The sequence below is a fragment of the Mytilus trossulus genome, chromosome 3 (assembly GCF_036588685.1).
Source record: "Mytilus trossulus isolate FHL-02 chromosome 3, PNRI_Mtr1.1.1.hap1, whole genome shotgun sequence".
Classification (NCBI taxonomy): Eukaryota; Metazoa; Mollusca; class Bivalvia; order Mytilida; family Mytilidae; genus Mytilus; species Mytilus trossulus.
The window spans coordinates 82244856-82260238 of NC_086375.1; the positions used below are offsets into that span (position 1 = coordinate 82244856).

General features: G+C 32.1%; 1 protein-coding gene across 1 annotated transcript in view; it reads right to left on the reverse strand.

Annotated features, from left to right (window-relative positions):
- The window catches only part of LOC134711078 (uncharacterized), a 70103-nt gene extending 56899 nt beyond the window's left edge, over positions 1 to 13204 (reverse strand). The window contains exons 1-2 of the mRNA XM_063571511.1: positions 13126 to 13204; positions 10696 to 10925 (exon numbers count right to left, since the gene is read on the reverse strand). Of these exons, the coding sequence (XP_063427581.1) occupies positions 10696 to 10925; positions 13126 to 13204 (309 nt within the window). The remainder of the gene's footprint in view (positions 1 to 10695; positions 10926 to 13125) is intronic.
- Positions 13205 to 15383: the final 2179 nt, after the last annotated feature.

Genomic DNA, 15383 nt, shown 5'->3' on the forward strand with positions numbered 1-15383 from the left:
ACCATCATAACATATATGAGAAGAACATAACCCGTGTCATGCCAACAACTGTTTTTAGAATAAATGTGTTTAGTTCCGACGCAAAGACTTTATCAGTGACTAAATATTAACGCCAAAATATGCAATCTTTAATGACTTGACAACAGTATCGTAATTATATCCCTTCATAATAAGTCTATTCAAAGGTTTTGTAAGTTTCTGAGGTGAATACTGACACCTTTGTGCCCTATAAAGAATATTTCCATAACAAATTGAATGTGAAATACCTGAAAGTATAATAATAGATATAGGAAGATGTGGTGTCAGTGCCAATGAGACAACTCTCCATCCAAATAACAATTTAAAAAGTAAACCATTATAGGTTAAAGTACGGCCTTCAACAAGGAGCCTTGGCTCACACCGAACAACAAGCTATAAAGGGCCCCAAATTTACTAGTGTAAAACCATTCAAACGGGAAAACCAACGGTCTAATCTATATAAACATAACGAGAAACACGTATATATTACATAAACAAACGACAACTACTGTACATCAGATTCCTGACTTAGGACAGGTGCAAACATTTCCAGCGGGATTAAACGTTTTAATGGATCCAAACCTTCTCCCTTTTTTCAATAACAATAACATAACATCACAACATAGAAAAACATACGATAAAATATCAATTGGCAGACTTAACTCGATCAAAAAACGTATGATTACACAATGAAAGAATAAATTTGATCTGCAATAACTGAAAACAAATGCACAGTTAATTAAATATTAGAGACACACATTCATGACCAAAAAGCTAACAAACAAATTCAAACACAGGACCTCACTGAGAAATATTTAACCAATCAATGTTCACTTTAGAAAAAAAACCGGTTTTTTATAATCTTGAAGTTTATACAAATGTTGTAAGAATAAGTGAAAAATTGAAGATATTACAAATAATCAAAGCTGGTGTACAGACAAGATCCATATAAATAGTTAATAACAGTATCAACAGGTCGAATTAACAAGAAAATACGATTTGAGAGTACTCGCAGTTACTGACAGCTAGTTAAAAGCCAAAACCAATAAATAGTAAAAAATTATGCATCAGAGACTAAAATCGACTAAAACACATCACAGGGATTTAGTATTTTAACGTCATTAATAGACAAAGAAGTCTGCATTGTTATGATATTGTAATTATTATGTTTATTTATGTTGGCCTAATTTGTGTTGTATGGCCTGATAGTTGTTTACCAAATAATCTTATAACTGCAGTTTAGAAATCACTGGAACAATCACAGATTGATTGGAACTTTCTAGAATGGTCCTTATAAAAGATGCGTAATTTAAACTTCTACGTTATTCCAGAAACTTCCGTTGTAACTTTCCAGGATTTTCCACAATGTTCCATTATAGAGTGTTCTAGAATTTTCCATGATAACACTATATATACAGACACTAAAGTTAAACTCTCATAATTAAACTTGGACATAGACTTTGATAGACATTAGTATTCACAGCATTTGGATTGACACTTTTATTCTACAAACAACATCATACTGGATTGTGACATTAGTAGTGAACGTAATATTCAAATTGGATTCCGAAAGATTTCTGGATACAGATAAAGATAACAGATTGGACTCATATTTTGACAGTTAAGTTAACAGTAATATTTGTGTAATACCTTTTGTAAACTTTTGTATATTAAATATTGTTAAATTTTACTATTGATTTGTGTCTTTTGTTGGCTACAATTTAAAGGCGATTTCTGGCCGTAACAGAAATTGGGGGCTCGTCCGGGATATCTTAAAATATTTATTCAAAATTTGTTTAGTATTTTTATTATAACTAGCCAACAAAATTCTACAAAATGGCATTTGATGCCGGTAAATTTTTGAAAACGCCAGACCTGGAGAATTTTGATAATTTAAAGAAAGAGGAATTAGTGTTGCTTGCTAAACAACTGAAATTAGTTTTTAAAGTATCTATGAGAAAACAAATTATTAAAAATTTGGTTATAGACAAATTAGTTGATGCAGAAATTTTAGGTGAAGAGGCTCTTGAACTTAAGGTCGAAAATGTTGACGCCTTTAAATTAAAACAACTTGAATTAGAACATGAACTTAAATTAAAAGAACTGGAAATAAAAGAGATGGAGAAAATAAAAGTAAAAGAACTGGAAATGAAGGAAAGATTGGAAATGGATAAAAAAGAAAAAGAAGATGAATTTAAATTGAAAGAACTGGAAATGAAGGAGAGGGAAAAAATAAAAGAAGATGAATTAAAATTAAAAGAACTAGAAATGAGAGAAAGGCTAGAGATGGAAAAACTGAAAATTGAAATGGTCAAAGAAGAAAGCAACACTAAAGTTCACTCGAAATCAGATTATTTTGATGCAGCAAAAAATATACGTTTGGTTCCGAAATTTTGTGAAAAAACAGTTGATAAATATTTTCCACAGTTTGAGAAAATTGCAAATAATTTGAAATGGCCAAAGCCGTATTGGACTACGATGCTGCAAAGTGTTTTTGAGGGTAAGGCAGCTGAAATATACTCCGCACTTCCATCAGAAAAAAGTTCTGATTATGACACGGTGAAACAGGAAGTTTTGAAAGCCTATGAGCTAGTACCAGAAGCATATAGACAGAAATTTAGATCTTATAAAAAGTTTGATTCGCAAACCTATGTGGAATTTGCTCGGGAAAAAGAAGATCTATTTAATAAATGGCTTACTTCAAAGAAAACAGATAACAATTTTGATAACCTAAGACAATTGATGTTATTAGAAGAATTCAAACAATGTGTTCATTTAGACTTAAAAACACATTTAGACGACAAAACTGTTGAGTCAATACATGATGCAGCTGTTATTTCAGATAATTATACTCTTTCACATAAAAGAAGTTTCAAGGGTCAAAATGTTAATACTTCCAGTGGAAATTACAAAAATCAAAGCACTGATCATACTGATAGTAAGCCTGTTCCACAGAATAAGAGTCAGTCCAGTTATAATATGTCTAGTCCAAAATTTGATACTTTTGAGAAGAAGTCACTGACTTGTGCTTATTGTAAGAAGATTGGTCACCTGATGGCTGATTGTTTTAGACTCCAGAAGAAGAATGAACGAGATAATAAGCCGAAGACCAGTGCTTGTACGACACCTTATATTACCAGTACATTGGAATGTCCTGCGAGTCAGGCTTTTAAGTCCAGTTTTTGTGATTATATGGAGGAATACAAACCCTTTATGTCTGATGGGTTTGTTGCTATTGTTGATGATACCACTCTTCAGCCTATTAAGATTTTACGGGACACTGGAGCTTCTCAGTCTTTATTGTTAGAAGGTGTGTTGCCTTTGTCTGAGAAGACTTCTGTTGGTGCCTCCGTTTTGTTACAAGGTGTAGAGTTAGGTTGTATAGATGTTCCTCTCCATCGAATTTATCTGAAGTCAGATTTGGTAACTGGACCAGTTGTTGTAGGTGTTCGTCCTAATCTCCCTGTTGAGGGTGTTACATTATTGCTAGGAAATGATCTAGCTAGGAACAAAGTGGTTGCTGAACCAATTGTTACCAGTGAACCGGTGGTGGATGTCAAATCACCTGAAGATGATGCTGAATTGTATCCAGCTTGTGTTGTTACTAGGGCGATGGCTAGAAATCAACAAGATGATAATTTGAAAGAAGACAAATTTGAATACATGGACCTTTCTGACACTTTTATAGCTGATATTGAAGATCCTGGTAACTCAGAAAAGGCCATTATAAAACCACCTAGTGTTAACAAGAATGTTATTATGCCATGGCCAGACGTTAACAGCCATTCATTAGACCGAAAGAATTTATCTGAAGAACAACATAAAGACCCTGAGGTTCTCCAGCTCAGCCTGAGAGCTCAACCACAGGACGAAGCAGACAAAGTGGCCGAATGCTATTACCATCAGGACGGCATTTTAATGAGGAAGTGGAGGCCTCCTGATGCTACCCCAGAGGAGGAATGGAGAGTGGTGTACCAAGTGGTGGTGCCTAAAGTTTATAGGCAAGAAATTATTGGTCTTGCCCATGACACCCCCTTGGCTGGACACTTAGGTATCAGGAAGACTAGCCTTAAGATCTTGCAGCATTTCTACTGGCCTAAACTTAGAAATGATGTTGCAGAATACTGCAAATCATGTCATATATGCCAGGTTGTTGGTAAACCTAACCAGAAAATACCACCAGCACCACTTCTGCCTATTCCAGCCTTTGACGAACCTTTCAGCAGAGTTCTAATAGACTGTGTTGGACCTTTACCAAAGACCAAGACTGGAAATGCATATTTATTGACAATCATGTGTACATCTACCCGCTTTCCTGAAGCTATTCCGCTCAGAAATATCAAGACACCTACTATCGTCAAAGCTTTGATCAAATTTTTCACATTAGTAGGACTTCCTAAGTCTATACAGTCTGACCAGGGATCAAATTTCATGTCAGGTTTATTTCAGCAAGTCGTATACCAGTTAGGGATTGCTCAGTACAGATCAAGTGCTTATCATCCAGAATCTCAAGGTGCCTTAGAACGTTTTCATCAAACATTGAAGAACATGATTAGAACTTTTTGTCTTCAATTTGACAGAGACTGGGATGATGGAGTTCACTTTCTACTTTTTGCAGTCCGAGAGGCTGTTCAAGAATCCCTTGGATTTAGTCCATTTGAGTTGGTATTTGGTCATACTGTAAGGGGACCGTTAAAATTGATTAAGGAAAAGTGGCTTACTGAACATACTGACTTAAATCTTTTAGACTATGTATCTAGATTTAAAGAAAAACTGTATACTGCTTGTCAAATTGCTCAGAAAAACTTGAAAAATGTACAAAACAAGATGAAAATATGGTATGATAAAGATGCCAGGGACAGAGTTTTTGAGCCTGGTGATAAGGTACTTGTGTTTTTGCCAGTCCCTGGACATCCTTTACAGGCTAAATATTGTGGTCCTTATACAATAGAGAGTAAAATTAATGATTTGAATTATATTGTAAAAACTCCAGGTCGGCGCAAACAAAATAGAGTGTGTCATATTAATATGTTAAAACCATATTTTGAGCGTACTAATGTACTATGTGATAGTAAACCAGTTGCCACTTTAGGCATGGTTAAATTTGAGAACAATCATGACAAACCAGATATTATTGAACCAACTTTTAGTTGTAAAACTATGGAAGAGACAGTTAGATTGAAAAATTCAGAAATTTTGTCAAATTTAGATTCAAAACTTGCACATCTGTCTTTTGATCGTAGAGAAGAAATAAAAACTTTGGCATTTTCTTTTAAAAACCTTTTTCCAGATGTGCCAAACAAAACCACTGCTGTTTGTCATGATGTTGATGTCGGAGATGCTTCTCCAATTAAGCAACATCCTTACAGGCTCAATCCACTCAAACTTGAAGTTATGAGAAAAGAAATTAAATATATGCTTGACAATGATATTATTGAGCCGAGTAACAGTGAATGGAGCTCTCCTTGTCGCCTTGTGCCAAAACCAGATAAAACTTTTCGTTTCGTGACTGATTTCAGAAAAGTAAATTCAGTCTCAAAATCTGATTCCTATCCGATTCCAAGGATAGACGATTGTATTGACAATATTGGTCAAGCAAAATTTGTGAGCAAATTTGATTTATTGAAAGGTTATTGGCAAGTTCCATTGACACAGAGAGCTCGTGAAATATCAGCTTTTGTTACACCAGATGGCTTATTTCAATATACTGTAATGCCATTTGGCATGAAAAGTGCTCCAGCTACATTTCAAAGAATGATCAATAATGTTATAAAAGATTTAGACTGTTGTTATGCTTATATTGATGATCTTATTGTATGTAGTGATAGCTGGGAACAGCATTTAAAACATTTGTATGATACTTTTGATAGATTGTCAAAATCAAATTTGACTGTTAATCTTGGTAAAAGTGAATTTTGTCAGGCCACTGTTGATTATTTAGGGCATACAGTTGGCCAAGGTCAAGTAAAACCTATTATGGCTAAAGTGGAAGCTATTTCCAAATTTCCACCTCCTACAAATAGAAAACAACTTATGAGATATTTAGGCATGATTGGATTTTACAGAAAATTTTGTTCAAATTTTGCTACTGTTGTTCAACCATTGACTCATCTTTTACGGAAAGATTCTAAATTTATCTGGAGCGAAAATTGTCAAAAAGCTTTTGAAAATAGCAAATCACTTTTAATTAATAGTCCAGTTCTGATTACTCCAGACTTTGAAAAACAATTTAAACTTGCCGTTGATGCAAGCGATGTAGGAATAGGAGCTGTTTTATATCAAGAGACAGATAATATTGTCGAGAAACCTATATCATACTTTTCTAAGAAATTAGATAAACATCAGAAAAATTATTCAACTATTGAAAAAGAGTGTTTTGCAATGTTGTCAGCACTTCAACATTTTGATGTATATTTGAATCCCACTGTATATCCTGTTCTTGTTTATACTGATCATAATCCTCTCACCTTCATGCATAAAATGAGAAACAAGAATCAGAGGTTGACTAGGTGGAGTTTATTGTTACAGGAATATGATGTAATTGTAAAACATATTCAGGGTAAAGATAATGTTATAGCTGATGCTTTATCTAGAGCTTATTAAATCACTTTGTATATATTATATATTTTTGTTCATCTTATTCATGATAAGTTTTTGTTACACTAAAACTTCTTTTAAGGGGGGAGGTGTTATGATATTGTAATTATTATGTTTATTTATGTTGGCCTAATTTGTGTTGTATGGCCTGATAGTTGTTTACCAAATAATCTTATAACTGCAGTTTAGAAATCACTGGAACAATCACAGATTGATTGGAACTTTCTAGAATGGTCCTTATAAAAGATGCGTAATTTAAACTTCTACGTTATTCCAGAAACTTCCGTTGTAACTTTCCAGGATTTTCCACAATGTTCCATTATAGAGTGTTCTAGAATTTTCCATGATAACACTATATATACAGACACTAAAGTTAAACTCTCATAATTAAACTTGGACATAGACTTTGATAGACATTAGTATTCACAGCATTTGGATTGACACTTTTATTCTACAAACAACATCATACTGGATTGTGACATTAGTAGTGAACGTAATATTCAAATTGGATTCCGAAAGATTTCTGGATACAGATAAAGATAACAGATTGGACTCATATTTTGACAGTTAAGTTAACAGTAATATTTGTGTAATACCTTTTGTAAACTTTTGTATATTAAATATTGTTAAATTTTACTATTGATTTGTGTCTTTTGTTGGCTACAATTTAAAGGCGATTTCTGGCCGTAACAGCATGTTGAGCTATATTTACGAATGATGTCTTTATACCGATGATAAAATTTAGTAAATGTTTTGACTAGTTTGTGATATCGAAAACCCTGGTGTAATAATTTTTCAGTAATACATAAATTTGTCTCGTTAAAATCTAAAACATTGTTACATACACGATCGAATCGTACAAGTTGAGATATATAAACACCGTAAGATGGTGACAAGGGAACATCACCATCTAAAAACGGATAATTAACGATAGGAAATGAAAAATCATCCCTTTTATCATAAATTTTAGTATTCAGCTTTCCGTTAGTGATATAGATATCAAGACCGAGGTGTCTTGTTTACTATTATTTGTCTCTTTGTCTTTTCCTTTTTAGTAATGCCATTGTCATTTTGTTTTCGATTTATGAGTTTGACTGTGTCTCGGTTTTTTTCGTCCTTCTTTAATCACTATAAAAAGAAACAAAATAGGCATATAAACCAAAAAAAATTGCCAAGGCAAACTAACACAATGACAGGTTGTATAAGTACAGAGCCACATCCTTTATAACAAGAAACATACAGGCAAAGCACATAAGCTAAACATAAAAAACAAGAATAAATTTGCTAAAATATAGAACAATAACAAAATGATGGGACGTATAAGTACAAAAACACGTCAAATTGATATCAACAAAAGCAGACTAAACAATAAAAGTAATAATTAAACACCAATTATTCAGAGAACAATTGAAGGTCTTTCCACCTCGATGATAAGAATGAAATTTAAAAACAGATGTTTGAAAACTTCTTGTTGATGTAATTTGGTACCTCAAACTTATATAAAAAAAAGATTAATAGGTATATCCAGAAGACTCAATATGTTACATAATGAAAAGAATTTAAAGCAAAGGTCAAAATCTAGAACGTCAAGTTGACCTTTGACCTTGACCTTAATTTCAAGGTCATAGGTCAGTGACCTAAAATCAAAAGACCACAGGTCAATCACTTGTATGGTTGTGGAGAAATACCGATTTCAAAAACAAAAGGGGAGAAAACTCATATAAGGGTTGACCAAAACACTTCGATCTTCATGGGTTGAAGTTGCCCCTTATTGTACGACAGTATTGTATTAACAGTAATTTGGCAAACACATCATATCATTAACTATTTCAGTTTCTTTTGTAATATAGATTACAAGCAAATTCCAAAATTTAGAATATGACCTTGACCTTCAATCTTGACCTCAAATTCAAGGTCATAGGTCAGTGAACTCAAACAAGAAGGGCCGAGGTCAATCACTTGTATGGCTGTGGATAAATAATGATTTCAATTACATAAGGGGAGAAAACTTCTACAAGGGTTAACCAAAACTCTTGACTGAATACGATGAAGTTTCGCCTTATTGCAAACAGTAAATTTGCAATCATATCATATCATTAACTGTAACAGTTTTTTTCTGAATAACAATACCAAGCGAAATTCAAATCTAATAAAATGACCTTGACCTTTTACCTTTGACCTCAATTTCCTTTAAATGAACCAAGGACTTCATATCAACAGACTGTAGGCCTCTCCGACTTATACCGTAAGAATTTATCCAACATATTGTCTATTTGAAATTTTGAAAGGGAAAGAACTCCCATAAGATGTCTTCTGATCACTTCAGTCAAATAAAACAAATCATTCTTAAGAGTAGACGAACAATTTGGTAAAAACAGTTTGTTAAAATCTTTTACGGTTTTAGATCACCGCCTTTATTAATTATATTAAATTTTTAACGATTATTTATGTTTGAAGTTGGATTCATAACAAACCGGACATATATATATATATATATATTACAGTTAATTGCTATTAATAAGTATTGCTATATTCATTTTGTTTAAATGAATTATCAGTATTTAGTTCTAATATAATCTTAAATCAATCCTAATTCTATCTCACTTTGATAGTTTTTCATATGTGACGTCATGCTGTTTCTAAATTTCATAAATTATAAATTCAAATGTGACATAACGTTTGTGTCGTTTCGTCATCGTATGTGACGTACATTTTTTTTAATAACGTTGACGCCTGGACTGACTCGGTTGTGTCTATTCTGTGTTAAACTTTAATAGCATTATGTTATCGGGTTCAGTTTTCTGTAATTAGTTAATACTTCAGTTTCATTATGTATATCTCTTTCATATTCATTTGTTAAAATTTACTGTTTGCAATAGCATAAATTGTTCAATATAATTAGGATGTTCTTATCCCGGGCATAAAAACAATGCCGTATTTGGCAAAACCTTTTCAACTTTTGATCTTCAGTGCTGTACAACTTTGTACCTTTTTCACTTTCGATCTTTTATATCTTGGCGTTATGTATTCGGGTTTAGTTTTCTGTAATTAGTTAATACCTCAGTTTCTTTATGTTAACTCTTTCATATACATTTGATAGGTTCAACCCACCACTTTTATTCCCCTTTAAAAGTGTCCTGTACCAAGTCAGGAAGACGGCCATTGTTATAGTATTGTTCGTTTATGTGTGTGTTGCATTTTAACGTTGAGTCGTTCGTGTTTTATCTTATTATTGAGATAAGACGTGGCACGGTACTTGTCTATCCCAAATTCATGTATTGTGTTTTCATGTTATATTTGTTATTCTCGTGGTGTTTTGTCTGATGCTTGGTCCGTTTCTATGTGTGTTACGTTTCGGTGTTATGTCTTTGTTCTCCTCTTATATTTAATGCATTTCCCTCGGTTTTAGTTTGATACCCCGATTTTGTTTTTTGTCAATGGATTTATGAGTTTTGAACAGCGGTATACTACTGTTGCCTTTATTTAGAGATTTATTGATAACAAGAAAAGGGGGACGCGGGGAAATAACGCCTATAAGAATAAGTGTTCAGAAGAAAAACAAAAGGTCTTTCCACGAAAAGTGGAAAGACCTAATGATTAAGACACGTAAAAGAATACAATAACATGTTATTTAGATGATGAACATCTTAAGTACCCATAATCTAAACTGAACCTCGCCCCCGGGTACGGAATAATAAGTAAGCTGATCCAGATTTTTTTTTATAAAGGGTATTGGTGCTGGTCATTAGAGAGGACCCGAAAGAGTATTGTTATATGTGGAACTATAAAGTTATATAAATACACATAATGGACTAAGAAAAGGTAAATTTATCGTGGTAAGTAGGAATGACTATAAGTTTATAAATGTATCAAAAGAATTGATCTCTGGTGTGAAACTTGTAGTAAACTTGCAGTAAACTTGCATTTGCAAGCGTTCGAAATGCGTTTTATTTTTATTTATCTTCGTTAAAAATGCTCAAAACATTAATAATGTAAAGCTTAGGATGTATCAGACTTGAAAAGGGACCGATATCAAATAAGTAATATACAGATTTGTTTTAAAGGTTAAAGTAAACTCACCTCTATTATATCTCCCCATGCTGTATTGAAAAAAACAGTGTCTATTTTATCACTATTAAGATGAGCTAATATGTTCCGGTACCATTTTATCCTGGCTAAATCAGATTCCGGTGATGTCTCGGCCTGTGTCGGTAACTTGTCAAATCCAGTTAATGGAGGAGTAACGGGTGTCAAGTTTCTGATCAAAAGGATCATCAAAGTTACATCAAAATTGCTGGAATTAGTCAAGCCTGAAATATCAAAAGAAAATTATTATCTCAAATTTTAGAGTAATAAACGCTGAAAGGGAGAAAATTAGTAAACAAAACCCAAATAGGTTTTCTTTTTCTTTTTATATTTCATACTTACATTAATACGGTCTTAAGTTTGCCGTGTGTATGAATACTTTTGTACTAGAGTCAACTGCAAGGTTATAACACACAATATAAGGTAATATTATAACATACATTATGTGTTCATTTTTTTACTATTCAAAAACAATTTTTCCAAAATTGTCAACAATTCCTTAACTTTTTGTGTTAACTTTCTGTATCGAAACCATTATAAGGGCTTTAAGTTCACCGATTTGACTCAAATTCTCATATTTGATTTATAAAAATGTAAAGCATTTATACATATTAAAATAAATAATTTATAGGGCATGGGCTCGATAACATATTCATTTCTTGAGTATTTGTGACTAGACGCAATCTAATTAACTATCGAGTTGACATCCGAAGACCTTCGATGGTTAAATAAGGGATTTAAACATAAATATAGATATAAATATGACAGCGAAATCGTGCTATTCGATTTTTTCTAATTCCAAGTTCGTATTAGAGATAAAACTATATGTTAATCGTCGTTTTTATGTGCAGAAGAATGATTTTTCTTAAATTGAATCAGTCAATTCTCATGTTGTATTTTGCATACCGTTAAACACAGATTAAAGATATACAGTATTGCTTCAACTGAGGAAAAAAACCAAACATCATCTAAGATGATTTTAGATGCTCCAATAAGATAGTGTTAAGCCCATCTTTCTCATTTAATTAACCAGGTTATTCCTGTCTTTCAAGCGATAACTTCTTATGTGATTCTTGTTTTTATTAAATTCTAAATATAATCATTACCTTTAACCATAAACTGACAGAGATGTATATAATATTGCAGTTGTTCAACCTGTTAGTCAAATGCGTTTTGTTAAATTTTTTTTCACTCTTTTGGTCTTTTGGAAAATGTTGTTTGCTATGTATTTAAACCCCTCGACTACGAAATTTGTTACATGCACACGTATAGAAATTACGGTTATAATTTGAACGTTGTTTTCAATTTAGACTTTATATATATATATATATAAGCAATACTGTATATCTTTAATCTGTGTTTAACGGTATGCAAAATACAACATGAGAATTGACTGATTCAATTTAAGAAAAATCATTCTTCTGCACATAAAAACGACGACAATTGTATAAATTTCAAGATTTAGTAAAAGTTTAATCTAAGAAGACTTAAAGATAATTCATTTAACATCAGAATCTGACTGACGAAGGATATCTGTTATCCGAAATATTTATAAATAATTACATTTATAGTTCCTTTTTGTGTTATTGGTGTTGTTATGTACACTTTTTAGGCGTTTATATATATATATATATATATATATATATATATATATATATATATATATATATGAGTCTAAATATAAATATATATACGAGTCTATCTTAATTGAACTACGTTCAAATCTATGATTGCGTTGGATGAAAACCGCAATTTTCATACCTGTGCGTTTAAAACATATTTCATGGTAGAACGGTCTAAATACCTCACAAACAGTATTTTCAAAAAGACAAATGATGTTCTAAAACCCTTCTGACAGCCATTGGCGATTGCCAAATAAATTGATCACAGGATGTAACAAAATGGATCTTAATATTAATTAAATACTAAACAGAAAACAATAAACATGCGGCAAAGATGTTATACCACAAACATTATGTGCAAAAAAGTGTACACCATATCCAGATTTTGACAATAAATGTCTCTTCAGTGATGCTAGGGATCGAAACGGTATTTGGAACGTCATATAATTTACCTCAATTTAGGATCAATTTAAAGAGTCAAAATAGGATGAACTGATCATATTAACTGGAGGAAAGTTTGATACAAGCCCGAACGAAAAAATATATACGTGTTTAAATTGAAAACTACGTTTAAACCTATGATTGCGTTAGAAAAAAACCGCTTATTTTATACGTGTGCTTGTAAATATATATATACATTTATACCCTCGTCTCGTTGCAGTTTAAGGATAATACATACCATTTTTTGGAAACAAAAGATTCCATTGAAAAAGGTTCAATCTTAAGCCATGTAGAATTGGTTTGTTCTTATTCAATGTTGAATGCAAGTTGGAAGGGTGAAATTCTTTGTCGAATAAAGTACGTACTGCTCTCGGGGACACTCCTAATAATAATAAGGCTAATCGAATGTAGTTACTTTCTTCGTCAGAAAGGGGTGCCATTTTTTCAGACAGGTTTCTTCTTACAACAGGTAATTACATCAATTAACTTTTGGTCCATATAAGATCCACCCAAGTTAAATACTATAATATCTTATATCATTCTTTCTTCGTGATCCTAGCCTGCAAAGATACATTTATTAGATCTTAACAATGTCGAGATAGAGTTTCACGTGCATTTTGTTTTAACATGTAAAGTTTTTCTCGTGAAGTATTTTTCAAATGACAAAACATCACTCTAAAATGTGGAGAGAAAAAAATAATGATACTATGCTTTACATACACTATGTACGAATTTTGGCGGAGAGTCGTCGCATTGACAATGATATCAAATCTCCTTATTATTTTTAAATTAATTTTGTATGCCAACCATGCTTATAAGACTCATCAGTAGCTTGCACAAATCAAAACTGCTGATTCGAATATAAGCTTGATAGGCACTAAATCAAAGAAAACACGTAGTTTAAAATCATACAACACAATTTTTACTGATATTCATACCTTCATAATTTATACTAGAAAAAGACAAGAGATGATTAAAAAACAACCTGAGGTGGTTGTATGAACCAACAATGGAAACGTAACCGATCATCGACAGTTTAGTTGATAACTAATTTAAATAGACCAGACGCATGTGAATGAGAACTTTACATACTCCGTAACTTTAGAACAAAGTCGTACATCTAGTGGTTTTGAAACAGACCCATGAGCTATTTATTTTCCCCCTTTTCATTGATTTTTAATCCCGGTTACACTCAATTCATTGCCACATAAACATGTTTTAAACTTACCTTGAAAATTATCGTAGATTTAAAGAAAACATGTTCAAAGTAATAGACTTTGTGAATGTTTCTGTTTTACAACTTGCTTTTTGTTTTCCTGACCATGTTTTATGAAAGTGTACAGTTGAATTTAAATTTGTTAAAAAAGATTTTTTTTTATACTACAGACGGGTAAGCATATTATCCTGATCCACATGTGGCATAAAAGAATTATTCCGATTCTTTTATGAAGATGTAAGACTTTTGTAATTCAAAGCGTACCTAGATGAGTTCATCTCACTAGTTCTCAAAATTACTTATAAAGGTCAAGGTATTCTATTTTTGAACATGCACATAGTGATTTCTTATTGTTGATTGCGAAGACCTTTATATTTCTCTGTTAGATTATAATCCGTTTATGTGTCTGTTACATTTTAATGTTGTGTTTTTGTTGTGTCGTAGTTTTCCTCTTACATTTTATGTGTTTCCATCAGTTTAAGTTTGCAGCCCGGATTTTTTCTCTCTCAATCGATTGGTGAATTTAGAACAGCGGTATAATCCTGTTGCCTTTATTTACATTGTTAGTGTTCTAGAAAATTATTTTACCTGAACAATCCCTTGTGGACGTTATATATATTACTTTTATACGGAAGATTTTTCCAAACGCTCAAATTTCAACGTAAACATTTGACCTTTACCAGGTCAGATTAATTGCTAAGCACTGGCGAAGATCCTAGAAGACTGCGACTAAAGGTTTTGAGTTTTTTGATTGCCAATCGACATCGGTTAATTTTCAACGTGGCATAACCCTACCTCTAACTTTTTTAATATAAATAAATCGAAGAACCAGGGTCTGGTTCTAAACAAATCACACTCTTTTTATTATTCTACCTATTCCGACTATTGTGTTGGGAGTTAACATGTTTTATTAAAATACAAGTACGCAAAAAATCTTGACACTGTCATATGAACATTTTCAGGCTTTCAAAACATCAACAAAATACAGTGTTCCTATCATGAAATATAAAGTTTCTTTTAATTTGATAAAAATAAGAATTGTTGTATGTCTGCCAATAAGACAACACTCCATCAAAGTCACAATATGAAAAAAGCAAATACACGCTCCACGAAGGAAAAAACTGATTTACCCACATTTTCTTTTATCCTTATCGACATTTCTCATTATCCTACTGATGAGGTGTGTAATATGAAATATAGTAAGTAAGGAAAATGTCAATTGTTCATAAAAATTGAAGAGGTATTTCTTATATTTTTTTTTATGTAAAACAAATGTTTCGATAAGACTGGAATGCATAGAAAAAAGTATAAAAAATGTAAAAATTTGACCTTGAAAATGCCACATGAGTTGATGATCATTTGTGGAGATCCTAGTTGGCGACAATGTAACCTTACTGAGTTTA